At 47.3% G+C, this 26708-nt stretch overlaps 1 protein-coding gene across 2 annotated transcripts in view; it reads left to right on the plus strand.

Moving 5' to 3' along the window:
- The window catches only part of ABCA4 (ATP binding cassette subfamily A member 4), a 1737150-nt gene that overhangs the window by 1485486 nt on the left and 224956 nt on the right, over positions 1-26708 (plus strand). For both annotated transcript variants that reach the window (XM_069641223.1, XM_069641222.1), the window contains 2 exons: positions 4255-4402; positions 23127-23250. In XM_069641223.1, the coding sequence (XP_069497324.1) occupies positions 4255-4402; positions 23127-23250 (272 nt within the window). The remainder of the gene's footprint in view (positions 1-4254; positions 4403-23126; positions 23251-26708) is intronic.

Here is a 26708-nt window from a genome sequence, read left to right on the forward strand (position 1 = left end):
TGCAAAAGGGGACCAGCCATGTGCAAATCAGTCAGCAGCTGCCGCCACCGAAGGTAGCAGCCCAGCCCGAACTGCTAGGCCAGGTCCCCTCTGCACAGAAAACCAAGCAACCCCAGACATGTTTCGGCCTTGTTAGACCTCCTCAGTGAGGTGCAGCCTGGTTCCCTGTGGCACAGCTAGCAAGGGACCCACGTCTGGGCATACCCTCTCTCTCAAGGAGAAACAAACTGTCCACAAAAGTGATGGGTGGAAGGTTTCGAATGAATCTAAACCACTGGCAATTGCTCTGGGCCAACCTTCCACACCACTGTTTTTTAGCCTGTCTGCGCCATTGCAAAAGGGGACCAGCCATGTGCAAATCAGTCAGCACCTACCGCCACCGAAGGTAGCAGCCCAGCCCGAACTGCTAGGCCAGGTCCCCTCTGCACAGAAAACCAAGCAACCCCAGACATGTTTCGGCCTTGTTGGACCTCCTCAGTGAGGTGCAGCCTGGTTCCCTGTGGCGCAGCGAGCAAGGGACCCACGTCTGGGCATACCCTCTCTCACAAGGAGAAACAAACTGTCCACAAAAGTGATGGGTGGAAGGTTTCGAATTAATCTAAACCACTGGCAATTGCTCTGGGCCAACCTTCCACACCACCGTTTTTTAGCCTGTCTGCGCCATTGCAAAAGGGGACCAGCCATGTGCAAATCAGTCAGCACCTGCCGCCACCGAAGGTAGCAGCCCAGCCCGAACTGCTAGGCCAGGTCCCCTCTGCACAGAAAACCAAGCAACCCAAGACATGTTTCGGCCTTCTTGGACCTCCTCAGTGAGGTGCAGCCTGGTTCCCTGTGGCGCAGCGAGCAAGGGACCCACGTCTGGGCATACCCTCTCTCACAAGGAGAAACAAACTGACCACAAAAGTGATGGGTGGAAGGTTTCGAATGAATCTAAACCACTGGCAATTGCTCTGGGCCAACCTTCCACGCCACCGTTTTTTAGCCCGTCTGCGCCATTGCAAAAGGGGACCAGCCATGTGCAAATCAGTCAGCAGCTGCCGCCACCGAAGGTAGCAGCCCAGCCCGAACTGCCAGGCCAGGTCCCCTCTGCACAGAAAACCAAGCAACCCCAGACATGTTTCAGCCTTGTTGGACCTCCTCAGCGAGGTGCAGCCTGGTTCCCTGTGGCGCAGCGAGCAAGGGACCCACGTCTGGGCATACCCTCTCTCACAAGGAGAAACAAACTGACCACAAAAGTGATGGGTGGAAGGTTTCGAATGAATCTAAACCACTGGCAGTTGCTCTGGGCCAACCTTCCACACCACCGTTTTTTAGCCCGTCTGCGCCACATAATAGCTAAAACTAAAAAGGCCATAGGAAGTCTTTTTACTCTGTGGCCAATTATTATGAAAACATGTGCGGGGTAAAGTGGCGATGGGAAACACAAATATGCTGAATAAAGTAAATCTCAGTTTATAAGGCACAGTACACAAATGTGTATTGAACTAGAAGGTTGTAAACTAGACCTACAATGACTAAAATTGTGAGAGGGAAGAGACAGGCCAGAGTAACTTGAAGCCTCCAGATAATTGTGGCTTCTGGAGAAGGGGCAATGTCAGAAAATGCACGCAGGACAGAATTATGGTGCCAGGCAATGGCATTGGTTGAGATTGTCTGTGGCAGGTGGAGCTTTGTGCACCACTCCTCCTGCCCTTAAGCAAACCTTAAACCATAAAAGCATCCAGCAAACATAAACAAGTAGGTGAACACTCAAAACACCATGCCCCTTTTATGCCCAGTGGCTGACATATGGCATTCAGGCAAAACGGTGATATTGTATACGCCTCTGTGTATGTTTTGTGGATTTGCATGAGGCAAGCTGACTATGACTATACTGCAGCGGAGCGTACAGTTTGGATACAAGATGATTCCGGAAGTGGGCACTGTGCTCGCCCCCTGCTGGGCACTGTTAATATTCCATGTCTATTCTCCCCCTTTGCTTTCACTGCTGCACGTCTCCTCCTCTCTTGCACAGCTTCGATGTCCCATCACTCCCTGCGCCCACATGCTCATTGAACTCCCTGCATATATGACCACCCTTTTCTGCCTGCATAGTGGACCCTGTTGTTTCCCCCTTACACACGTCTACCTCACACTTTCTCCCTCCATCTGTGTATCCAATTGCTTCCTGTTACTCCGCCCTTTCTTGTCTGATATCTTGTCAATATCCTATCATAGACAAATGTTTCTATTAATCAGCAATAATGACCCCTTCAGTGGTCATTAAAGATTTTAGTCAATAATGGTAATAGCAATAGGTGAACTAAGAAACTTTAGGTTAAGCAGGTGTAGCTGAGGGGCAAAGCGTTTGTCTTGTTAGAAAGGCAACACAGGGCAACACGGATTCAAATCCTGGTCCTGTACTTAGAGACTGGTCACGGGTGTTAAGCGTGTAATAAAAGAGCAATTCATTACAATAAATACAAAGAGCACTTCAGTAAATTAAATGTGGTTTTATTTGTAATATATAAATTACAAGGTTGGCTTTATAAGGTTTTTAAGCATTTTATTTATAAACTTGGTTGAACTAGAGTAGTTTTAGTATGAGCAACATTACGTGTAGTGTAAAAGTGAACAGTTTCGCTGTCCAAATGTTGAAAGCATTGTTCTATGTTTTAGGATCCACTTTATGATATATGCTGTGATGAGTCTTTTATAACGCGCCTGTTCACAAGTGTTTCTAGGCGCGACAAGGCAAGGGAGGGAAGACAGAGGGAGGACAAGACCAACGATCTTACTAGGCCCTCTGCCATTCAGATCATGCAAGTGCCAGAACGAGAAGTGCAAGGGGAAAGGGAGGGGGGTGGGGAAGTGAGATGAGGGTACTAGTCCTCTAAGTAAGTGCAGCCAGGGCAGCATGGCTCTTTGTAAGTGCGAGGAGGCAGGAGACTGTGTTGTTACAGATATATCCCCTGAGTGCATGGTAGGCCAAGAGGCAGTGCAGGGCTGCTGGTCGTGGCGGAGCCTAGTGCCCATTAGTTTGTTAAAATGGATGTTGACCTTTTTAAAGAAAGCATGCTGGGAAATCGTACTGCTGCCTCTTGCAAGAGACATGCTTTGTTGCATGCTTGTTCACTTCTGAAGTCAGAACATTGGAGTGCAGTGAACACCAGTAGTTATTGACTGTGTTTTAAGCATTATGATTGGCTGAGAGGAAGTATTCAGTGAATTTCCACGTGCTAATTACTGAGTGTTGCGCAATTGATCAAACTCACAAGGATTAAGGACTGAGTTGGCCCTGTCTAATTTTAAAACGTTCACACCACACCTCATATATATATTGCTCAAATGATCACTGAACTTGCTGAGCTGCGTCACTTCAGTGCCGAATTGCATACGCCCAGGAACATGGATGCTGACTCTGTATGGTGGACCGGAGGTTTTGGACATGCCACCTGCAAAGACTCTGGTGGGAGCAGGGGTAGAACTCCCATCGAGAACCTCAGAGCCTTCTTCATGGAATAAAGTGCTACACATTCAGCAAGGCTGTGCTGGCAGCTGCATTTAAACCTCTTTCTTTTGAGCAGATTAAGCAGTGAATGTGTGGGTCATAATGAGCACATTTGTGTCACAAATGGACAACACAATATCACCATGCTCTGTGGGCTACTTCCAAGTACACAAACACAGAAAGATGGAATTACAAAGTCAAATAAAAAACCCTTTCTGAAACATTGGAAAGTCATCTCGCCCATTTCAATGACAGTCCAAACGATTTTTTGTTTTGTTTACATCATTTATAACAACCAGCTGCACGCCTTTATTAAAACAAATGGCAAAAAGCAGGGGAGAATATCACAGGACAATAACAAGCCAGAGAAGGGCAGTTTAAGTTTTCCCATGTTCCGTGTGAGATTCTCACCCATTTCGGCCACCTGTCACTTTGCATTTTGGTACTTGTAGTCCTACATTTATAGAGGTAACATGAAACTATATGTACTACACACACACATAATTAAATGAGCTTTAGTTCATAGCATACTTGACATTGGGTAACAAGAGAGTTAAGTTCCTGCAAGCTCTTGAAAAATAAAATCGTGTAATTAAGCAGCCTTTTCAGCGGAGAAGACTTTAGTCCCCAAACCCTCCCTTTGTTCTGAATATTGGAATGTTTGTGCTTAACGAAATAAAGGACCATCACATATTTTTTGCAGACCACTGGCAAAGTTTCATATAAATTGTAAAGCAATCTCATTTGTTGTGTTTTCCTACCAGGTGGTCTGTAATTCCCATGATGTACCCGGCATCCTATCTCTTCAATGTGCCCAGCACTGCCTATGTTGCACTCTCATGTCTTAACCTGTTTGTTGGAATAAACAGCAGCGCCATCACATTTATCCTCGACTTGTTTGAAAACAACAGGGTAAGTGTGTGTGTGTGTCTGTGTGTGTAGCATTGCTTAGTTTTCATATTTCGCATACTCGTATAAATGGTAATGCATTCAATCACCTTTTCCTCCAATGGTTGGTTTCCATTCAGCCTCTAACAAGATTTTCGCAAATGGCAGGAAAGGAAACAGCTGTGGTTAGCTTTCTCGAAAAGTGAAGTTCATATAAGGAACATTGCAGGAGGAAATGCTGTTGCTCGCCCTGGCATAACCCCACCCCATAATAACTCAGCCCGCAATCATCCAAATTGCTTCACTAGGAATGGGAAAATGAGGGCACGTAATGATTGAGCATAGAGTGTAGCTGCCCTTCTGCCAACATCTGGTGTCAAACCCTCCGAAGGGATTTCAAATTGCTGTAAACAAACAAGCATTGGCACTGCCAACAATTTAGGCATGGGAAAGGCACTTGCCAGGCACAGCCAAAGTGGTATTAACTACACATTTGGGGTCATTATGACCCTGGCGATAGCCGTGCTGGTATCATTTCTTTACCGGCACAGCTGGACCCGGTAATTACCCATTTGCGGGTGCCGGTAAAAAATGGTCCCTATTCCCATTGAGCCACATAAGGCTCTGTGGGAATGGGGAGACCGGATGCACCGGCACCATTTGTGAATTGTGCCAGTGCATCTGTCAAGTTGTGCTCGCGAGTGCCGGTCTGCCCGCCAGGTCACATCTGGCGGGCAGAAAGGCACCAGCGAGAACAACTTGTAGTTTGCCGGTCCGGTAGTAACAGAGCTGGTAGCCTACCGGCACCGTTACCACCGGACCAGCAAACTTGTAATGAGGCCCATTGTTGGTAGCAGGTGCACAATTGTGCGAGTATCTGGACATCTAACAGCAGCGCCTGGCAAAAGCTTAAAGCGTATGCATAAGTCAAATATGTTGGCTGTGCCAATGCATGTTTTTAACAGGACTACAGTGAAGGACATGCAAAGTGTTTATAAATCGAGTGCCTGATACTAGGCCTGGTAAAACATTTTATTGTACCAGTAGCATGTTTACAACTGCAATTAAGTCATTAACTCAGAGAAGACTGCTTTGAAAAAACCCTGGCAGGCACTTTGAATGCAAAGCCAGATGGTAAGACGTGATTAAAGGGAGCCCAAAGAGTTCCAATGAGGATGTGTTTTGGGTGGGCAGAGGCAGGAATGGGTGGGAATGGCAATAGGGATTAGCATGGCCACGGGCAGACAATGGGTGGTCACATAACCAAACCACACCTACAGACTCTATGTTCCTCCTCAAATGCCATTCCTCCCTATCTGCACCCCAATGTAATCGTTTCGGCATTTAGGTGTTGCAAGCAACACCTCATAGCCCAAAGTAAAAAGCATAAGGCGTTGGAACATCACTCAAACTGTCACTTCTTTGAGGAAGTCTGAGTGTGTGCTGCCCCCACCACCCCAACGTTTTAAAATGGAGCTGAGAGGCCCCAAACTGCGCCCTTCCTTTTGGGCCCTCATCCAGGGACGTCATTTCATCAAAATGCCAGGGGTAGCGGAAGTGACATCACACGATCCTTGACCCCCTGATGACATCACAGGAAGTGATGTCATTTGACCCCACCACAAAGTGATATCGCGGGAAGCGATGGAACACAACCTTTCACCCGTTGACAAAACAGGAAGTGGCATCACATAGCATTGTACACTAGGAAAAATATGATTACGATATCACTATATCACTGTGATGTACATTTCATACCTGAATGGATCGCCATATGTATCATTAAGATCAGTGTATATAGGCCCATATTACCAAATTACTGTACTTGCAAGCAGAGGTCCATGACCAAATGATAATGATGTGTTATTATATAGCACTTACGCTTAAGCGCTTTACATAGAAGACATATGCACCCACTATCACCCAACCTGTGTTGGTACTCATTTATCGACCTCAGAAGGATGAAATGCTTAGTTGAGGCCTTTGAGAACAGACTAAATCAGTGACTGAAGTGTGCCTGAAATAAACCTTTATTGAGTCTAGCAATTATTCTATAGAATTCCAGAAAGACACATTTTTTGCCATTCCTATTCTTTCTTATTTAGGTTCAGTGCTGAAAGTGTTATACTGTCATGCCGACGTCTTTTGGTGGTCGCTGGCGGTTATGGAAGGCTTGGCGTTGGCGGCGCCATTAGTATTTCCGTGTGTTTTTTCTTTCACGTCCTGGTTTGGCGGTCTAGTCTTTTTCTTCTGTGTGTCTTTCCTTTCACTTCCTGGTTTAACGGTCTAGCCTTTTCTCTTGTTTCCGTATTTAACCACGCCCCTCTCTGGGCTCTGTGCGTTGCAACTTTGTTTCATTCGCTTTGTTGCCGTGTTACTGTGTTTTCAGTACTTTTGCCTGTTGCCTGATTTACTCAGTACCTAAAGCAGTATTCCTATCTACTGCTTCTTCCCCTTCCTTTAATTTCCCTGTTTTTTCCGTTCTATCGGTTCCCGTGCCTTTCGGGGCTCCTCTATCCCTTCCTGTTTTCCGGATCTCGTTCCGGTATCTGGCAGTGGTGTGTACTTCCATCCCGGTTCCTCGGGCTTCTCCTGCTCCAACTTCTACAATCCCGGACTGATACTACAGCTTTGACTTCATCGGAAAGACTTTCCTGTTTTCACCTGCATTCCGGACTCACCAGTCAACTCCTCCGGCACTAACAACAACATCCGGTGAGAGGTTTTTTTAAGCGGCTGCTTTTATCCTCTCTTCCTGGCATCTTCGGGACAGGGGCCGGCTGCTTCCCTGTTTATCAGGGAATCAGGGTGGCTTCTTCCCGCGGACGACCGTATCTCTTCACAAAGAAGAAAAGACCAAAGGACAAGTCCTACAGACGAGGAAGTCTTCTGGAAGAGACAGGTGAGGAGAAAGGGGAGGTGGACATAGACTTATCTGATTTGGAGGATTCTCCGTTAGATCCCAGCACTTGTGACATAGACTTGTCGCCCTCATTTTCTTCTTTTTTAAGGGGCCTGAACAAGAAAGCTAGCCACTCCAGAATTAAAGAGCGACATGGTGCTGGCCACAGCACAGGAACTTGCATTGCAAAAAAAAAAAAACTTTTTTTTTTTTTAGTTGCCTGGGAGACCTCAGAGGTCGCAAAATGGCGACCCCCAAATGACGTCCCTGCCCTCATCCCCTTGTGGAAAGCCTATAGTTTATGTGTGGATTTACACAAATGCATCACAGTGAAAGTATCACTTTGCTTAATCTGGAGATCTCTAAAAGTGGGGCAACAGACGAAAAGGTTTTTTTTGCTTATGTTTCTAATACTGTCATCCAATCTATGATTGCATCCGCTTGAATTTTATTTTCGTACATACTTTGCTTAAATATTGTGTCAACAGTACTAATTGCTTTCTACTATTTTAGCGGTCATGTACCGACATGCAAAAAGCTACATTGGGACATAATTGTAGAATTATATTTTAGACAATTCATAGATATTAGTAAACACCAGTCAGGGATAAACTATTTCAAAATTAGAAATCTAGTTACTACCAAAATGCCTCTGGGATCCTGGGGACCTGGCCCATATGGTCATAGAGTGATCAGTGAGATAGCTTTGAATTGATCACAACCACTGCTAGGTCACATCGCATAGGGCGGGTGAGTGGGGTATAGAGTGTGGGACTAGGGTGGGGTAGAGTGTGGACAAGGTGGGTCGGGTAGAGAGAGTGGGGATAGGGTCGGCGGGTTAGACAAAGTGGGGATGAAAAGGCGCTGTCCTTGTTTTTTCCTTGGCATCTTTTCATTGTCTTTCTGGTGAAGCCTCAAGAGTTCCTGCAGGCTCCAAGATCATTGCACGTGATCTCTCCATTGCGGTTCCCATGCGAGGTGCCTGCAGCATTGAGGAAGTACTCAAGCCCTTCGCATCCCTGGGTACCCGCCTGGTTGTATGCATTGTGCCTGTTGTTCCTAGGCCAGGCAATAGGCGGCACAATGTGCCTTGTGGTTAATGCCTGGGATCTCAGCCACATGATTGATCAGAAGCCCCGCCCCTCAGCCACATTTAGGTGGTAGACGGGGCTGGAGCCTGATTAGCTTAATGGCGTTGCGCGTCGCTATAACGTATACAATTAAGACTATAGTGAATCGTGAATCACAATTTTGAGATGTTTTCAACCGTTTCGCAATCTGCCATCGTTTCCTATAACTTGCAGCACCGACTCGGCCCTTCATCCTTCTGATGACAATACATTGAGTGCAATTACATTAGACAACAAAAGCACAACAGCACTTAGAAGTCGGAGTCATGCAGCTTGAAGCGCTATAGAACACACACTGTGAACCGTACTGCCCTACAGTACTCCCTTTCTCAAGCCTACACTTGACAGTGACCTATTTCATGAATCTATTCTAGCTCCTTATATCCTGTTCACTTGCAAAGGCGCTGATTCTGCAACATTGTCTCTCTGCCAATGGGAAAAAAAACTCATCCGAATGCCACAGTGACCTCAGGAGATACTCTCACTTGCCATTTATCAGAAAAAAAGTACAAAATTCAACCAAGAAATGTAGTTATTCAAATATCATGCCATTATGCTAAAGGTTAATTTTGTTTAATTATGCAATTTGAACACTTTGTCTGCAGACTCTTGGTCAATTAGTCCTAATGGCTGACTTCCTCGGATTTCTGCGCAGTGAGCGTTTCTCCTATTTTTGGAGCCCGAGTCGGAGTTCAAGTGCCTTGGATGAGGTACCTGCCCTGTGAACGCTAGTGTTGTGTCCCCTCTGCATGGCACACCGCTCAGCGACATGCCCAACAAACGATCTGATGTGTTTAGTTCAGAATAAATAGTCTTTAATAAAAATTGTGAAGTGCATAAACTTAAATGCAGTGACTAGAAAACCAACAAATGCTTACAGAATGTCGATCTCCCGTAAGCATGTATTTTAAAAGCAATATTACCCGGAGTCCCGCGCAATACTTGTAATTTTGAGCACGAAAGATGGATTTATGGACACGAGTGAATTGAGGGCATATAAGGAGGGCTATTGGCTCCTAACAATTAGTATTACCCAAGTGGTCCAAATAATATTGCTATTGGCAACCGCCGTGTGCTGGGCGTGGCGTTCTTTGGTGTCAGTGCAATGCTTTCAAAGGAAATGAAGCTCGGTGCAGTAAGAGGCATTAACTTTCGGTGTTGGGAAGCCCATAAGTTTTTGACTGTTGACCAAAGGCGTCTGGTATGGAAAGAGGTGCCTAGCTTTGTGGCTAAGTCATACGATCTTGAAATCACTCCCTGTTTCTTTGGTAGCTGGCAGAGTCAGACCAGGACAAATAACAGGATCAGACACCAAAAGAGAAGGCAGGGCTTTCTCAGGAACAACCAATGAAATGAATGAGTTTTGTGCCTCCTGCCAATAGAATCTCGGCACTGGTATCCCAGCAGCAGCGCTAGGCTGCAAATGGCTGCATCTTTTGATGGCCTTGAAAAGAGATCACTACGCTTTTGGGGAGAACCCCCAGGTATGTCAGAGTGATACTGGAAGTTCACAGACTCGGAGGGCCCAACATCCTCCCCCCAGGATACACGGAGGACTCAGTCAACAGCAAGTTCAAACTGTGGCTTATTACAAATAAAACCAACAGGAATCAGTACAGGATCAGAGAATCATTCATGCACATTAGACTCTTCTTTGTCTCGCAGGCCGGTTTCACCCTCAAATGGCATCAGCACTTCGTCACAACCTGGGCCCTTCTCCAGGAAACCTATCGGACCAAGTGATTGGGTACTGAGTATTCTATAACCTATATAAGACATTATAGATGTTATTCCACTGGCCCTCACATGTCAGGTGGCTGGCCTGTCCCTGCCTCAAAATCTAACTTACCACATTGTTGCAGAATAGTGGGTCTTCCGTTGGCTTTTGCAGCCCGTTGCTACCCACCCCTAGGGTACTAAACTCTGATTGGCTAAAGCTGACGTCCCCAGGCCTGGGACCTGAAACAGTTCTCAGCTCTCTGTGCACCTCTTCAAGGTAATGGGAACGACTATGTGTCTGTATTTTAATTTGTGTACACCACCTTTCTGCTCATGAGAATTTGCTTCGGACGTTGCAACAACTGTCGCTGCTTGCGTTTGTTTTCTTATGGGATCGGCTCCTTGCCCACCATGGGAGAATGTCCATTATCCGCCTTGGCTGTGTCATGTGACTATAGACCACAAAATTGAGATCTGCAGCTCAGAATTGTGGGGATTTATTCCACTTCCCTGCAGCTGGCCCCGTTGTCATCTGGGGATTGGAATGTCGCTGTATCTCTTAACCTTGGCTGCAGGTTCTTTCTTACACGCCTTGCTCTCTGTCCAGCCTGAATCAGCTCAGCCTGTCTCCTGCTTAGTGGTCTGAGGCCTGCTGTAACTTTCCTAAACCATATAATGCAGTTTCTACATGGTCCATGCTGCACTATATTCTCCATAGGTTAGTCACACTTGGCTCTGTCAGGTCCTATAGGAGCTCCTGGAGTTCCATAGAGTTATTCGCATTAAGCATCTGCAAGCTTTTCTCAGGATCTCTTGTGCCTTGCGGTTTCTGTGTTGCTGCATTTGGCTAATAACAAACTAATAAAAGCAATGACAGTATGTTCATGTATCTGTCCTCTAACTATAGAACGGTACGCTCGTGTTCTTCATGTATTCGAGTGTGTGTTTGTGTCAAGCTTTGCGGAGTGCACCTGTGCTTCATGTCTAACACTGCTATGTTGTAGTATCACTATTGAAGTCAGCACTGTGGCTCCTTGTCGTTCAGTCGAGGCTGTCCATTTAGGATTCTTTAATCATGGTGTCAGGCTCTTCTCCCACGCCTGGATAGATTAGTATGTCCCTTGGCCTGCATTGCTGGCTGAGTAGGTACCTCTCTGTATATTTATCAATCATTGGTCCATTGGGAATTCATCCGAAATAGAATGGGTGGTTGCAGTATTTTCTGGCCTTTTGTCTTGTCATGAACTTTGTAGGATGGAGGAGTGGTGGCAGGATCCCGACTTCCTCTTCAACGCAGTGGGCATAGTCCGACATAAATTCAATGAACACACATCACTGGTCTATACAAAACAAAATATAATGCGCATGTCGTTTTGTGCATTTATTTTGCTCGTACCTCGAAGCACCACACAGCTCCCCTGGAACAGCAGAAGGTCAGCAGACATCAGCGAGAGGTTGATGTCCCAGCTGGTGCTTCTGCCATTTAATCGCTGAGCATCAACTTTGCTGTGACAACCCCATACACAGTCTGAACTCCCCTTTCTCCTTTCTGTACAGTAAATATGTTTTGGCTTATTTGTGGCTTACACCACAAAGCGCCAAAACCAAAAAGAGGGCTGCTTTGCAAAAGAAGGACCTCCTTTATATTTCCAACATGGCTCAAGCGACAGTTGGGACCAGTGTAGCCTGTGAGTGAAGGAACTGTTTCTAGAAGAGCTCTATGGTCGCCATAACAGAAGGACATGTAAATGCAGCAATCTGACTGGCAATACGGAGCGTCCCTCGGGTGGCTAGGAAGCCTGTGGAAATACTGGTGGTTACTGCATGGGTTCTTAGGAGATTAATTTGTTGTGCCATACCTTGCATGTGCTCATAGCTGCTAGATAGATTTCCTGACACTAAAATAGATCTCATTTGAAAACTGAGTCAGGAATGTTGCAATACAAATCAGAGGGCTGGAGTGCTTTGATTTAAATATTGTTTGATAGACTTCATTTTAATCAAGGTCCATTTAAAGCTTTGACAGAGCTGGAAAACTGTGATTGAGTTAGTGCACATGGTCTTCCTATTTTGGAAACCTTTAAACCATCTTTATTTTTATATCTCCTCAATTAGGCAATCCATGTATGTAAACTGTCACCTCCCATGATCTGCATTTCAGGCATTTACAGCATACAGATGCAGTTTCTTTCTGATGCATCACTTCATTGTGGAATGTAAAGAAATGCGGCACAGTTAGATCTTGTGATTTTCCCACAATCACAAAGGATGTCATATTGTCAGCTTTATGAGGTGATTTGCATATGGCAGGGCTGAGTATCTATTAGCTCTCTGGCCTGGGTGTACCCACAACAATTATGTGGGACCCTGCCCATGAAGCGCTCACTTTGATCCTCCTGAGGAAGGCTGACACCTTCTTTCATGGCCCATTAACTCATCGCAGGAGGGCCCCTGCGGACCGATGCTTCAGCAGCCATCCTGACATGACAATGACCTTTTCCACACTACAATGGACTTTGGTTACTGAGAGAAGGGGGTGGAGTTAGAATAGCCCAGAGGAGAGCTTTATCCCAGAGAAGAGTGCCACCATCTTGGAATCTTTTGGGGCTCCCTAGAAATCCAGCTCCCATCCCACTTCCTGCAGACAAAGGACTCTGGGTATGACATCAGAAGTCAAATGACACTTGTTACAGAAGCCTAGATAGGACCCTTGACAATAGGCTTTCTTTGGGCCAATCTTCTGTGGCATTTTGCCTTTATATGGTGGAGTAAACCTGCCCTTTGTTGATTCATCTTTGGACTTCAAGACAAGAAGGATTCACCTGGAACTCTGTCGCAGAAGGCTCCATAGTATGGGAAAGCTCTTCTCTCTACACACCTCAAGGGAGCATTTGGGGTGAAACTGCTGAAGACCAAGGCATCTGTGCTCCATGTGTACTGGAATCAGGATCCTGCTCACTGGAGGTGAAAGACTTCCTATGGGTGTCAGGCAAACTTCCTGGAGTAGAGGTGTGGAAACAAAGGACTCACCAAGTCCCTGGAAAAGCTGGATTAGGCCCCCCTGCCAACTCAAAAGCATCTGAGAACTCTGTTTCACCGCCCCAAGATATCTTCGAGCAGACTCCACTGCACTCTGACTCACTTTGAACTGTTACAGGACCTATGGTGCTGCTTTTTGGCACTATATGAGCTTCCAATCGCTTGCGTGCTTCTTTAAGCTGTCCCAGTGAAGCGAAAACCACTATGAAATGACTGCCGGCTCACCATTGTGGAAGCAGCCAACTCACTGCATCCTGAGCACCGAGCAACCCAACAGAAGCATTGTCTCGATCTGACTCGAAAGCCAACTGAACCACTGGAAGATATTGAATCACCCATCCCAAACTCCGAATCGGCCTGTCAGGAGCCATAGACTTAACTCATCTCAAACGCAGACCGAGTCAACGAAGAGCCTATCCTCAATGTTCAATGGCATCTCGCCACTGGAAAATTGGGACTCAGCTGTCTCGACACCGGTTCAAATGCAGAAAAGTATCAAGAAGCCTTGTTTAAGACTGTCCAGCCACCAAGACAAGTAATAAAGATATTTGTAATGGTGACATTTGCTGCTCAAGTCAATTGCCTTTGGGCCTGTTTTCACACAAATCACACAAACAGCCCCCTTTGCTTTCAAAGTATTCATTCTCTGAGTGTCTTCTGCAGGGTAGGTTTTTGGTGTTTTTTTTTTATTTGTGTGTCTATTGTTAGTTTTATTAAATGTCCTATTTTTATAGAACCTTGGTTTGACATTCTTTTTTTTTTGGTACCACCTTACTATTGTTTTTTGTGTTGCATCTGTACCAGCTCACACTCCTCCTGAAGTGTATAGCCTGCCCTCGGCCCACATTACCGAAAGAGGCGAAATAAACTTACCTTTTGTGTTGTGCCTGCTTTAACTTGATGACATCTGGTTTAGTAGTTGTGTTGCGGTGAGTAGGTGGTCCCTGTCGTCCTGCACAGCAGTAGTCATTTAGCCATAGTTTGTAGAATTATCATGTTTCTTAAACAAACAGCACCTTTGCTGCTGTAAAGGATCTGCAATGGCTACCTCACTTTCAGTGGTTATAGTCAGATCATAAAATGACAACCGATTGGTAGGCTAAAAACTTACTAACACAGTTAAAACAAAGTAGATAGTGTTAATAGCGAAATACAGCAGAGGTTACAGCTTTAAGTGTGAGGAATACACGTTTTTAAGTGATTCAATGGGCCTCATCAAGAGTTGGGCGGTATCCCAGCAATAATACTGCTGGATACCGCCCAATGCTCAATAGCGATACCACAACTTGGACAGGCGCAATTTGCACCAGATCACAAATTGAATTGAATTGAACTGAATTGACATTTTATTTCTATCGCGCTCATACACAAGTGTTTCAGAGCTTGCAGGGGGTGGTAAATCACCATTACCTGAGGTTGGGGAGTGCTATTACTGCCGACGGTTTTTGAGCCAGCAGTAATTGTGCTGAAAACAGCACGAAAATTGTAACTTTTACCACTAGCAAAAAAGAGGGACGTAAACATGACTTTTTACGCATAACTCCTGATTTTGCTAGCCCTTAAATGCAGTGGTAATACTGTTACCGCCACATTTAAGGGCTCATGCCAGACTCGTGATGAGGCCCAATTTTAGTCGGCTTTCACGTCAGGTGGAGACAATGGGCCTCATTCCGGGTTTGGAGCTAACCATGGAGTAATTAGCTCCATGGTTGCCTCCAAAACCGTCCCAAATCCGGCATGGTGAATATGATATGATATGATATGATATGGTATTTGTAACGCGCCTATACACATGTGTTTCAAGGCGCGACGAGGCAGGGAGGGGGGGACAAGGGGAGACAGACAACGATCTTACTAGGCCAGGTGTTATTCAGATCGCGCAAGTGCAGGGGTGGGGGAGGGTGAAAAGTGCAAGGGGAAGGGGAGGGGGGAAGTGCAGTACAAGGTAAGTGGCGTAACGTAATAAATAAATAAATAAGGCCAGCTGGTGGCAAGTGTGAGGTAAGTGCAGAACAAGTGCTGGGGGAGGGGGGGGGGCTGTAGGGATACAGAGACAGTCCCGCAGTGCAAAGGGGTTCCAGGGCATCAGTGCAAGTGGAGAGTGGCAGGGCCCAGGGCCGAGGCCGTTTAGAGTGGTCCAGTTGCAGGATCAGTGCAGTTTCAGTGAGGAATGAAATTAGCTATTCAGCAGGGGAGAGGGAGAGAGAAAGCAGAAGCAAAGAGGAAGGTTTTGAGGTGCTTCCGGAACCGGAGATGGTTCTCCTCAAGTTTCAGGGAGGCAGGAAGGCTGTTCCAGAGGGAGGCCCCTGCCGCGGAGAGAGATCTACCCCCAGCTCGTTGCTTCGAGAAGCGGCTAACCCTGAGGGAATTGGAGGCGGATGAGCGAAGGGCTCGGGAAGGAAGATATTTGGGAAGAGAGAGTTGAAGGTATTTAGGACCCAGGCCCCAGAAGGCCTTGTGGACAATGCAGAGGGTTTTGAACTTTATCCTCGCAGCTACTGGGAGCCAGTGTAGAGATTTCAGTCCTGGAGAGATACGGTCCCTGGGCTTGAGGCCAAGGACAAGTCTCGCAGTTCTGTTCTGGATGAGTTGCAGAGGGCGGAGAGTGGAGGCAGGCAGATTAATATAGAGGCTGTTACAGTAGTCCAGCTTCGAGAGAACCAGGGCTCGGGAGACAGTGAGCTTCTGGGGGAAGGAGAGGAAGGGAAGAATACCTCTGAGGAGGTGCAGCTGGTAGTGTGACCTCTTGGCGACGTCAGAAATATGAGGAGAGAAGGAGAGTGTGGAGTCGAAGATGACCCCAAGGTTTTTTGCCTTGCAGGTAGGAGCAGGGAGGGGGCCAAGGGAGGCAGGCCAGAGAGCTACAGGGAAGGAGGGAGTGGGAGTACCGATGAGTAGGATCTCAGTCTTACTGGCATTAAGGCAGAGGTCATTGGCGGCACACCATTCTTGGATAGCAGACAGACAGTCAGAGATGAGGGAAGGAGAAGGGGAGGCTGAGGGTAGCCTGAAGATGAGTTGGGTATCGTCCGCATAGCACTGGAAATTAGGGCAGAGAGCGGCGATGCGGTGGGCAAGGAGTGCCAGATACTGGTTGAACAGCCAGGGAGAGATTAGATCCCTGGGGGACACCACAGGTGGAGAAAAAGATGTCGGAGAGGAAGGACCCCAGTTGGACCTGGGAGGGTCGATTTGAAAGGAAAGAGGTCAACCACGCCAGAGCCTGACCAGTGATACCCAGGTTTTCCCGGAGACGGTTGAGCAGGATGGCATGGTTGACAGTGTCAAAGGCAGAGGAGAGATCGAGCAGAATGAGAGCACACGGAGTGTTGGAATCGAGATTCAAGAGCAGGTCTTCACGGATGTTCAGGAGAGCATTTTTCGTGCTTCTGGCAGCTCTGAAGCCAGATTGATGGTCATGAAGACTACCAACAGATTCAGCATGGTGGTTAAGCTGGGAGATGGCCAGTTTCTCCAGGAGCTTGCCCAGGAAGGGAGTGATGGAGATAGGGCGATAGTTAGCCGGGCAGGAGGGGTAGGAAGAGGGTTTCTTGAGAAGAGGGTGCACAAGGGAGTGCTTGAGGGGGGAAGGGAAGACTCCAGAGGCGAAGGAGTGGTTGCAAAAGTCAGCCAGGGCAGGAGCCAGGGAGTCAATGTGGTCCTTGATAGTTTTGGAGGAACAGGGGTGAACCTGTTTAGACGAGACTTTCATAGATCGGACTTGTCTGGAAACCTTGTCAGCAGAGAAAGGTGGAAAGGCAGAGAAAGAGGGAGGAGGGGTGACCGCGGAAGGGCCAGAGGAAGGGTCGGGTAGGGAGGGAGGGAGGTGAAAGGAGGAGAGCGAGGACAGGATGTCCTGAGTTTTAGAGATGAAGTGAGAGGCCAGTGCAGTGCAGAGGGCCTGGGAGGGGACAGGAGAGGTAGAGACTGCAACAGGGTTGGCCAGCTCCTTGCAGATTTTAAAGAGTTCGGCGGAGTTGTTTGATGCCGCAGAGATGCGGGCTTGGATAAGGGCTCTCTTCTTGGTGAGAACGGAGAGCCGGTACTGCCTTTGGAGCAGGCGGCAGGCCAGTTTGTCAGAGGATGAACATGAAGCACGCCATTTCCTCTCTGCAACCCTGCACTTGCGTTTTAGGGTGGCGAGATCCAAGTCATACCAGGAGTTACATTTGGCTTTGGGCTTCAGGCGGATTCTCATGACGGGGGCAAGGATATCAAGAGTAACAGATATAGCAGAGTGGAGCATGGAGAGGGCTGTATCAGGGTGGGAGTCAGCCGAAGGGGCAGGGGGGGGCGAGAAGGTAGCAGCAAAAGCCTCAACTGACACACGCTTCATGGGTCGGATGACCGAGAAGGTGGGTGGCAGTGAAGAGGGTGGCTTTGCCTGTGGGGTAGGCAGGGTGAGGTGGGAGGATAGGAGAAAGTGATCACTCCAGGAGAGAGGAGTGGAGAGAGGGACGGAGAGGGGAAGGTCAGAAGAGATCAGAGCATCAAGAGTGTGCCCAGCAGAGTGAGTAGGCCCAGATGGGAGAATAGAGAGTGAGAGAGAGTCGCAGAGGTCACGAAAGAGACCAGTGGGGGGACTGGAGGCATCAAGGTGGATGTTAAAGTCGCCAAGAAAGAGGAGTTGAGTGGTTGAGGACAGGAGTGCGGAGGAGAGGTCAGCCCACTCAGAGAGGAAGGAGGAAATTTGACCAGGTGGCCGATAGATAGTAGCCACGGTAAGGGAATGGCTAGGAGAGAGAGAGAGAGTCGGCAGACAAGGCATTCAAAAGAGGAGTAGGTCTGCGTAGGAGTGACAGTGGCAGGAATCCACTCAGGGAAGATAAGGGCAACACCACCCCCTGCACGGTTGGGCCTGGGCACGGAGAGGATCTTGTAACCATCAGGTAGGAGTGTGTCAAAGCTGGTGGGAGAGCTGGCTGTGAACCATGTCTCAGTGAGACAAAGGACGTCGAGGTCCAGTTCCTCAAGAAGGTGACAGATATTGGAGGAGTGCTTGATGGCAGAGCGAGTGTTTAGTGTGGCAATGTGGAGAAGGCTGCCATCCTTGAAGAACTTCCGGGGAGGGGTACAGATCAGAGGTACGCCCTGCGGAGGTATTGAAGAAGGAGGTGAAGAAGGAGCATGAGAGGGGGCAGGGAGGGAGGGTAGAGGCAAGGTAGCCAAGGATAGAGGAGGGGGGACAGCAGGAGAGGAGAGGAAGTTGATGAGGTGTGGGAAGCGTCTATCAAAGAGGTTAAGGTTGGCCTGAGGGCCTTGGACCAAGACGGTCCCATTAGCGTAGACATTAAGGATGGCCTTGGAGGAGCGGAAGGGGGCCAAGAGGACATCCCAACGGGTGCCACCATTAATGGGACAGGAGGAGAAAGGAGAGAGCACAGAGACCATATGAAGGGTCCATAGGTCAGGCGAAGGCACGAAAAAGAGGATGTCAGTGAGAGTTTCCTTAGAGCAGGCATTAGTGTAGGTGTCAGCGATAGGGAGGCCTGGGTTGGAGACCAGGATGTCCTTTTTAAACTTTTTCCTACCAGATTTAGTGAGGAGAGCAGGATAGTCAATGGAGAAGCAGTTAGAGAAGATAGGCGAGACGGAGAGCACCATGGAGTAGGAGGGAGGGAGGGGGGGGAGACAGACGAAACGAGAGCACGCAGACAGGAAGTGAGCGGCAAGCACAAGTTACCACAATTAGAGCAAGCAAAACAGTAATGCGTATTAGGTACCGGGCCACCTAAGATTGAGAATCCTGCGAGGGGAGAAAAAGCACCCTAGTATACCACAAATCAGAGCAAAACAGTAATGCGTATTAGGTACCGGGCCACCTAAGATTGAGAATCCTGCGGGGGGAGAAAAAGCACCCTAGTATACCACAAATCAGAGCAAAAACAGTAATGCGTATTAGGTTCCGGGCCACCTAAGTTTGAGAATCCTGCGAGGGGAGAAAAAGCACCCTAGTATACCACAAATCAGAGCAAAAACAGTAATGTGTATTAGGTACCGGGCCACCTAAGTTTGAGAATCCTGCGAGGGGAGAAAAAACACCCTAGTATACCACAAATCAGAGCAAAAACAGTAATGCGTATTAGGTACCGGGCCACCTAAGTTTGAGAATCCTGCGAGGGGAGAAAAAACACCCTAGTAAACCACAACTGTGAATACAGTGAGGCAAGGCCCCATGCGGATGCAACCAGGAGTAGGAGGGGTGGGCCGGGGAACGGAGGACAGGTGGAACTGGCGCCTGGCGTCCCCTGCGGACACCTGCAGACACACAGGGAGCCGCACTGTAGGAGTCGCCCTTGGCCTGGGGCCCTTAGCCGCGGGGGCTGCCGGGCAGAGGGCTGCCCAGGAGGGGGGAGGTTATAGGCAGAGGGAGAGGAGGGGGGGGTTGGGCGGGCAGGGAGGCGGGGAGGGAGAGGAAGACCAGGAAGTGGGAGGGGGGGAGCAGGAGCAGGGACAAACACCGCGCTAGGAGCGCGAGGAACAATTCAACTTTTTTTTTTTAAAAAACAAAACACACTCACGGAGGCCCAGGCAGGGCTTCCCAGGCCTGCTGATCCCCTCAGGCCACCGGCGACCGCTCTCCACGCTCAGCTGGGGAAAAGAATGGAGTAATTACCGGTCCATTCCAGGGTTGGAGGGACCGGTAATTCCCCATTCACCTTTTTCCCTTCCCCATTCCTATTACTGCCCCATAGGGCTCAATGGGAATGGGGAAGGAGGTAATTACGGCACCATAAATTACGGTACCGTAATTATCTCCGAGGTCCCTTTGCAGGTCCCTTACCTGACTCCTGCTAAAAGCAGGAGGTAAGGAAGGAGCCGCAAAGGGAACTCGGAATACGGAGGGAAGGGATTACCGCATCGGCACCCTTACCGGTGCCGGTAATCCCTTATCTCCAACCTCGTAATGACCCCCAATGCTTCTGTTGGGTTGCCCGATGCTCGAGGTGTGTCTCCTTGAACTTTCATAACGTTTATTTCTTTTTGTTTGCCATCTGTGATTAGGGTCATTTACACGAGAAGGTTCTGATGCTGTCAAAACTATGGCGCTGAAACTGATATGTACAGAAACCCAGTGCACTGAAGTTTGGAAAGTCTGACCTGACCCCTCTTAACCTCTCTCCCTGGACAGTCCCTCTGCCCTGCATCCTGCTTCTTAGAGCCATGTCGCTTCCCACTCACTCCCACCTGGGTATGCCACCCACCATTGCTCCCCTGATCTGTATCCTATATGCTAATCCCAACTGCCCCTGCACCTTTTAGAGAGAGGCCTGCCGCCCCCTTCCCCCCCACGCTCCTCACCACTGCCTTCTGCGAGTTGAGGCCTTCCCTGCTCTGCCTGCACAGTCCCGGATACTCTGGCCTGGCATCGGCCGCACTCTATTGGGCCTTCTGCATTGGAACCGCTGCCCCCAAATCTCTATCTAGCCCTCATTATAAGGTTGGCAGATTCTCCAGTGGAAATACCGCATGGGCAATGTATGTTCCTGCATGTGGTATTTCTGGAAATTCCTCTAATTTTGGAAAATCTGATGGGTTGGTGGTAACATATGTATATTGGTATTTCTGGAAAGCTGCCTTCACTGTTTTCATTTGTATTTTATTTTTTACTGTTTTCACCCGCGTTTTGAGGATGGAAATGGTTTTCCGGATAGTACAGGATATCACTACTGCACACATTTTTTTTGAGGCACAGCAGGGTACATTCTGACCCATTTATGCAAATGTGGGCATCACTTTTTCACTCACATTTGATGTTCTCATATCAAAACGTGTTTTGTTATATTCAAGCAAAGTACTCGGACTTCCCTTCTGTACACGGAAAAAAGATTGTCTTAACTTCAGGGTTGGTTGGGGGTGGGGGGTAGTTCAAAAGTGTACCTTCACCTCCTGGGTGAAAATGAAAATTGGAGGTAAATCATGAGGTATATTAATCACTTCAAAATATTGTACCAATTTCTGCATCTGCTATTCCTTAGGAATGCTGCATGCAATAATTATGGCATGCAGGTTTTCAGCCGGGTGGTAAAAAAACAGGTATTTAAAAAGAAAAGAACTATTGTTTTACCTATACCTTCAATCTCATGTTGACGGCTTTTATGTTCAGAGTTGGTTTTTTTGGAGGGTGTAAATATTTGCCGCAATTATGTGATTGCCAGGGAGCCTGAACTAACGAAAATGGGTTGGGAGAAGCCTGGGGCGATTCTTCTCCCTCCCCAGAGTAAATGTTTTGAATAATGGGTTAAAATGGTGCATTACACAGCACACACTGCACTAAAATGCCAATCTAGCCAGGGAATGGCACACATGAACTTGCCTTTGCCCAAAAATACCAGTAAAACACGCAAAGTCAATAAAGGATGTGTCAAAAATGCTCCAGTGATACCCAATCTCCCAGGGCCTTACACACACATGCATCCCTGTTCACCCAACGGTCACTCACCCATACATCTCCTCTTGCACTCACTTACATTGTACTCACCACACAGGCACACACCAAACCCCACCCAAAACATTCAAACACACTCTACCACATGTCTCCTCATTCACCCACCAGTCACTCACTCACACCTTCTCTTTCATCCACTCATTGCATTCTCTACATAGGCTCACACCCACACACCCAGAACATTCAGAAACACACATCACATAGCTTCTCATTGGCACACCAGTGACTCACAACTTCTCTTCCATCCACTCATTGCATTCTCTACACAGGCACACACACACCCACCCAGACCATTCAAAAACACACATCACATCACTTCTCATTCACCCACCAGTCACTCACACATTCTCTTCCATCCACCCATTGCATTCTCTGCACAGGCACACACCCACCCACCCAGAACATTCATAAACACATATCACATAACTTCTCATTCACCCACCAGTTACTCACACCTTCTCGTACATCCACCCATTACATTCTCTACAAAGGCACACACCTGCACACCCACCCAGAACATTCAAAAACACACATCACATCACTTCTCATTCACCCACCAGTCACTCACGCCTTCTCTTGGATCCACTCTTTGCATTCTCTACACAAGCACACACCTACCCACCCAAACACACATCACATCACTTTTCATTCACCCATCCACCAGTCACACACACCTTGCCTTACATCCACTCATTACATTCTCTACAAAGGCACACACCCACACAGAACATTCAAAACACACATCACATCACTTCTCATTCACCCACCAGTCACTCACACCTTTTCTTGGATCCAATCATTGCATTCTCTACACAAGCACACACCCACCCACCCAAAACACTCAAAAACACACATCACATCGCTTCTCATTCACCCACCCACCAGTCACTCACACCTTCGCTTACATCCACTCATTGCATTCTCTCCATAGGTACACACCTACCCACCCAGAACATTCAAAAACACACATCACATCACTTCTTATTCACCCACCATTCACATACATACCTCTGACACGGACTTCACACATGCAAAACATGCATCATATTACACAAAAAAAGCCTTCTTACCTTTTGCTTGCAGCTTCAGTCCGTCCTTCCTGGCCCCCTTCACTCCTCCGTGCTGCTCACAAACTGGAACCAGGAAGCAGGGAGAGCTTCCTGGTTCCTGTATGTGAGCTGCAAGGAAGCCAAGGGAGAAGGGGTTGGAGCTAAACGTGGCATGTGACATGTGTCACATGTCACGGTCAGCTCCAACCCCTACTCAGTGCCTCCCCAGCCCAGCCCTCACCCTGGGCTGCAAGTTTGGGTTCACAAGGGAGCCCCGAGGGGTTGCAACTGTGGCCCCCAGGGGTCACAGTTGCGACCCCTGGCAACCTCCAAATGACGTCCCTGAGAAACATGTGCCGCTTCATGTTGTCTTCGAAAAGCGTACCACGTGTTGATTGAATGCCTTAACATGTGTAGCGGTCACCATGGCAATCTGTAATATTGTTTGTGTGTTTTACAGGCTTTGCTGAAATTCAACGAAAGGCTCAAAGACTTACTGATTATATTCCCGCATTTCTGCCTGGGCCGCGGCCTCATTGACCTGGCTATGAACCAAGCAGTGACCGATGTGTACGCTCGATTCGGTAAGTGACAACCCAGAGGTGCACCCTGTGTCTAGTTCTTGGATTGGCGATGTGGTGTATACTGGTAAAGTGTAAATCCCGGGTCTGACTGGAGGTGCCAATTAGGTTTAAGTCTCATGGTCCCTGGCCAAAGAAAAAGCAGCCCAGCTCAATATGTACCCCCACACATTATAATGTTAATTGCACTGATGCACTGATGATGTCGCACCCCATGGCAGAATCCTCTTGCTGTGCAAACACCTGGAGACACATAAGTTTCAGTCGCATAGTCACTGAGCCATGAACTCTGCTTGAAATGTTTCTCTAACCAAACCTTCCCTCCGGCCAATAACTTTCACTCTTTGGTCTAAGCTCTAGTCCTGTCCCTCATTGATGGAAGAAATGCACTCCTCAGTGGACGCCCCAACTCTGTCCTCAACCCCCTCAAGGTTTTCCTTCATGCCTCAACACATCTAATTTGAGGTCAGTACAAATTCGATCATGTCACCGTAGCGCTCATGGACTACCTCCTGCTCCCCGCTCCCAGTATTGCTCTCCCCACTCCCAGTACAATATACAATTCAAGCCTCTGTGCATGTTCTTTAAAGTCCTTAATACTAGAATATCTGAATACCTGTGGAAGAAGCTGCACCTCGCAGAACAAAGCCAAACAGCCCGCAGAGCCAATGCAATGCTCCAGGTATCCCAGAAGATATGAAAAGAATGGTGTGGACCACTGCACCCTCATACCGGGGACTCACAAGGAACAAACCCAAAACCCATAACCCCCCCATGTAACAATTAATTTGAACTACTGATGCAACTTATACTATCCTTAACCCCCATCCAGCATTTGCATCCTCTCCCAATCAATTGTAACCTCTTGATCTCTGTAAGCACCTGACAATTCATCGGAAAACTGCACGGTTCTGACTTTAATCCATCTTCAATTCTAGTTAAAACACACTGCAGCCCCACGGGACCAGGTCTGCTGATAATTACCATATGCATACCCCTACTCCAAGGTGCTCTGCTTCCTCCGAGTGGATAGGAGGTTCTTCTCTGTCCAGTACTTTAAGGCCCCTAAAGGGTCTGCTCTGTAAGCAGCCAGGGCAACAAGCAAACACACACACTCACACTCTCTCTTCCTCTCTCTTTTCGGACATTGATTCTGAGGATTCGGCAGGCGTTTCTTCTACACAGTAAGAGACTGAATCCGTACAAATACCCTAATACAAAATAACCAAATGAGAAATGACCTAATTTATTTGACCGAAAATAGTAGGTTTTTTTGGTATATGTATGTTAAATAATAGGTGGGGGGTGGGGTAAGGGTATAAGTTAGGGTAGGGGGCGAGGAGGGTACAGGGGGACTCCCCGCGCATTATATTAAAAAAAAGTTTAAAAAGCTAACCGTTATTTTGGTTTTTTAGATCAACAAAAATGAAGTCATTTCTCAATTTGTTTTTTTTGTTGTTCAAAATATCATGGATACTACCGGATATCCGTAAGAGACTACCCAACGAAACACTCATACTTTCTTTGCTTGAAATGGGGTTGTTGTACACCCAAATAATCCCTTGTAGTTTCTTCATAGCAAAATGAGTGACTTTCAGGGTATTTCATACAAGCAAAGTGTTGACAGCATTAGGCATTCCAAAATCGACTGCAGTGCCCTCAGAATCAAACTCTGGATCTGACCTCATCTCCGTGCCTTTTACCCAGACTCTTGTTATGGATGCATTTTCTAAGGTCTTATTTCGCAACTCATTGCCTTTGGGGAAGTGATGAGGAAGCACAGCGGGTTAATCTGCTCTGACAATCCCCTCCCGCCATCGCAAGTCAGTCTAGTGGGTTCCATGTAATAATGTCGCCACAAAAATCATTATTGCATTTAAAAAAAAATGTTTTGCCCCTGTCCCCATACATATGGTCACCCATATAATATTGCCACAACCTTTTCCCGGCGATATTATTTACGGCGACCATATATATGGGGATAATATTACCTGATACCGTCTAGTGTACGATGTTGTGCAGCGCTTCCTGTGCATGGCCTTCAATCTTTCTGATTTCGGTTCCTGACGCATGACTTAAACATTGTCATCACTCTATGCCTTTACTCAAGTCTTCCGGTCTTACTTTCAGGTCAGCGTTGAGGAGAATCTGGCCCCTCTTTTTGGGAGTGTATCTCTTCACCTCACTAAGTAGAGGTGGATAGTTGAGGATGGGCAGATCAGATTGAAGAGGGTATAGGCAGGGGTGTTGCTAGGTCTGGAAAAGATCTGGGGCTGTGCTAATGTCGAGACTGTCGGGACTCTGGGCTAGCTAGCCTTTTGGTTGTAGCCCCTGAGCTTCTAACCGGGGCTACAACCAAAAGACCCAGGGCTATACGCTCTGACCCCCAGCAACGCCTCTGAGTATAGGAGTCCGTCTATCAATCCCAGCTCACACGCTCTGTGGGGTAGATCACACAAGCAACCATCCTGTGCACCAAAAATTAAATTCACAAATGTGCTTTTAAAATGCTGATATAAAGTAAACCATTTTTGAACAATGAACACCCGGTGTTAAAATATACACAAACTATTTTGTTACCCAATAAGTCTACTTCACAACAAAAACACTAGGGGCAGACAACTCTAAATGCACGGTCACTGGTTATATTTCAATAGCATAAACGGTTGCCAAACCGTTCCTTGATAGATAGGAAAACTAATCACATTGCACACACGAAGAGCACATGAAGAGCACATTTGTTATGAGAACTGTCCCCCTCCTCCACAGCCCTGCCGGCATAATATTGGTTTCTCCGGGTTTTCACCTGTGCAGAAGATACATATGTTGCTGATTCCTGGTTCCTGTTGCTTCCTGTTGGAGGCGCTACACATCTTGCGTATTTGTGATGCAAAGAGAAGGGTGCAAAAAACGGTGAATTTGTAAAAACATGTTAAATCGGAATAAGCAGAGTTCAGATATCTTCATAGATCGAAGTAGATTACATATTTACTACAAAATTGTGTTTTCTCCATTTGATTTCTTGCTTGTCATATCTTGGAATGTAATCTGTAATTTTCCCCTTAACATCATGTTCAGTGTCTACATTATTAGCTGTCTAGAGTTAAAGGGGGAAGCCAGTACTCGCCCTCCTATTTTCTTGTATGTTTTGTTGCATTTTAGTGGCATGTTATAAAATGCACAGTTTTTATGAGTTGTTCATGAAACTGTTCTAATTCTCTGGACCCATCGTCCTTCAAGTGAGGACTATTGGCCTTCTTATGGAAATGGTAAGGCTGCCTATTGTGCAAGGTTAGTTTGCACTCCCCCCTCAGAAGCTGAGCAGATGGTCTACTGTAGGTTGACTGCAGTCAGTAAAAGCACCCGAGAGCCGTGCACCGCTCTAGGCGTCTACTGCTTTCTGCTGTAGTGCAGGATGGTTTCTCACCCTCAAGTCTTTATTATGGTCATGTGATGGTGGC

The sequence above is a fragment of the Ambystoma mexicanum genome, chromosome 1q (genome assembly GCF_040938575.1).
Source record: "Ambystoma mexicanum isolate Mex_15411 chromosome 1q, UKY_AmexF1_1, whole genome shotgun sequence".
NCBI classification, from domain to species: Eukaryota; Metazoa; Chordata; class Amphibia; order Caudata; family Ambystomatidae; genus Ambystoma; species Ambystoma mexicanum.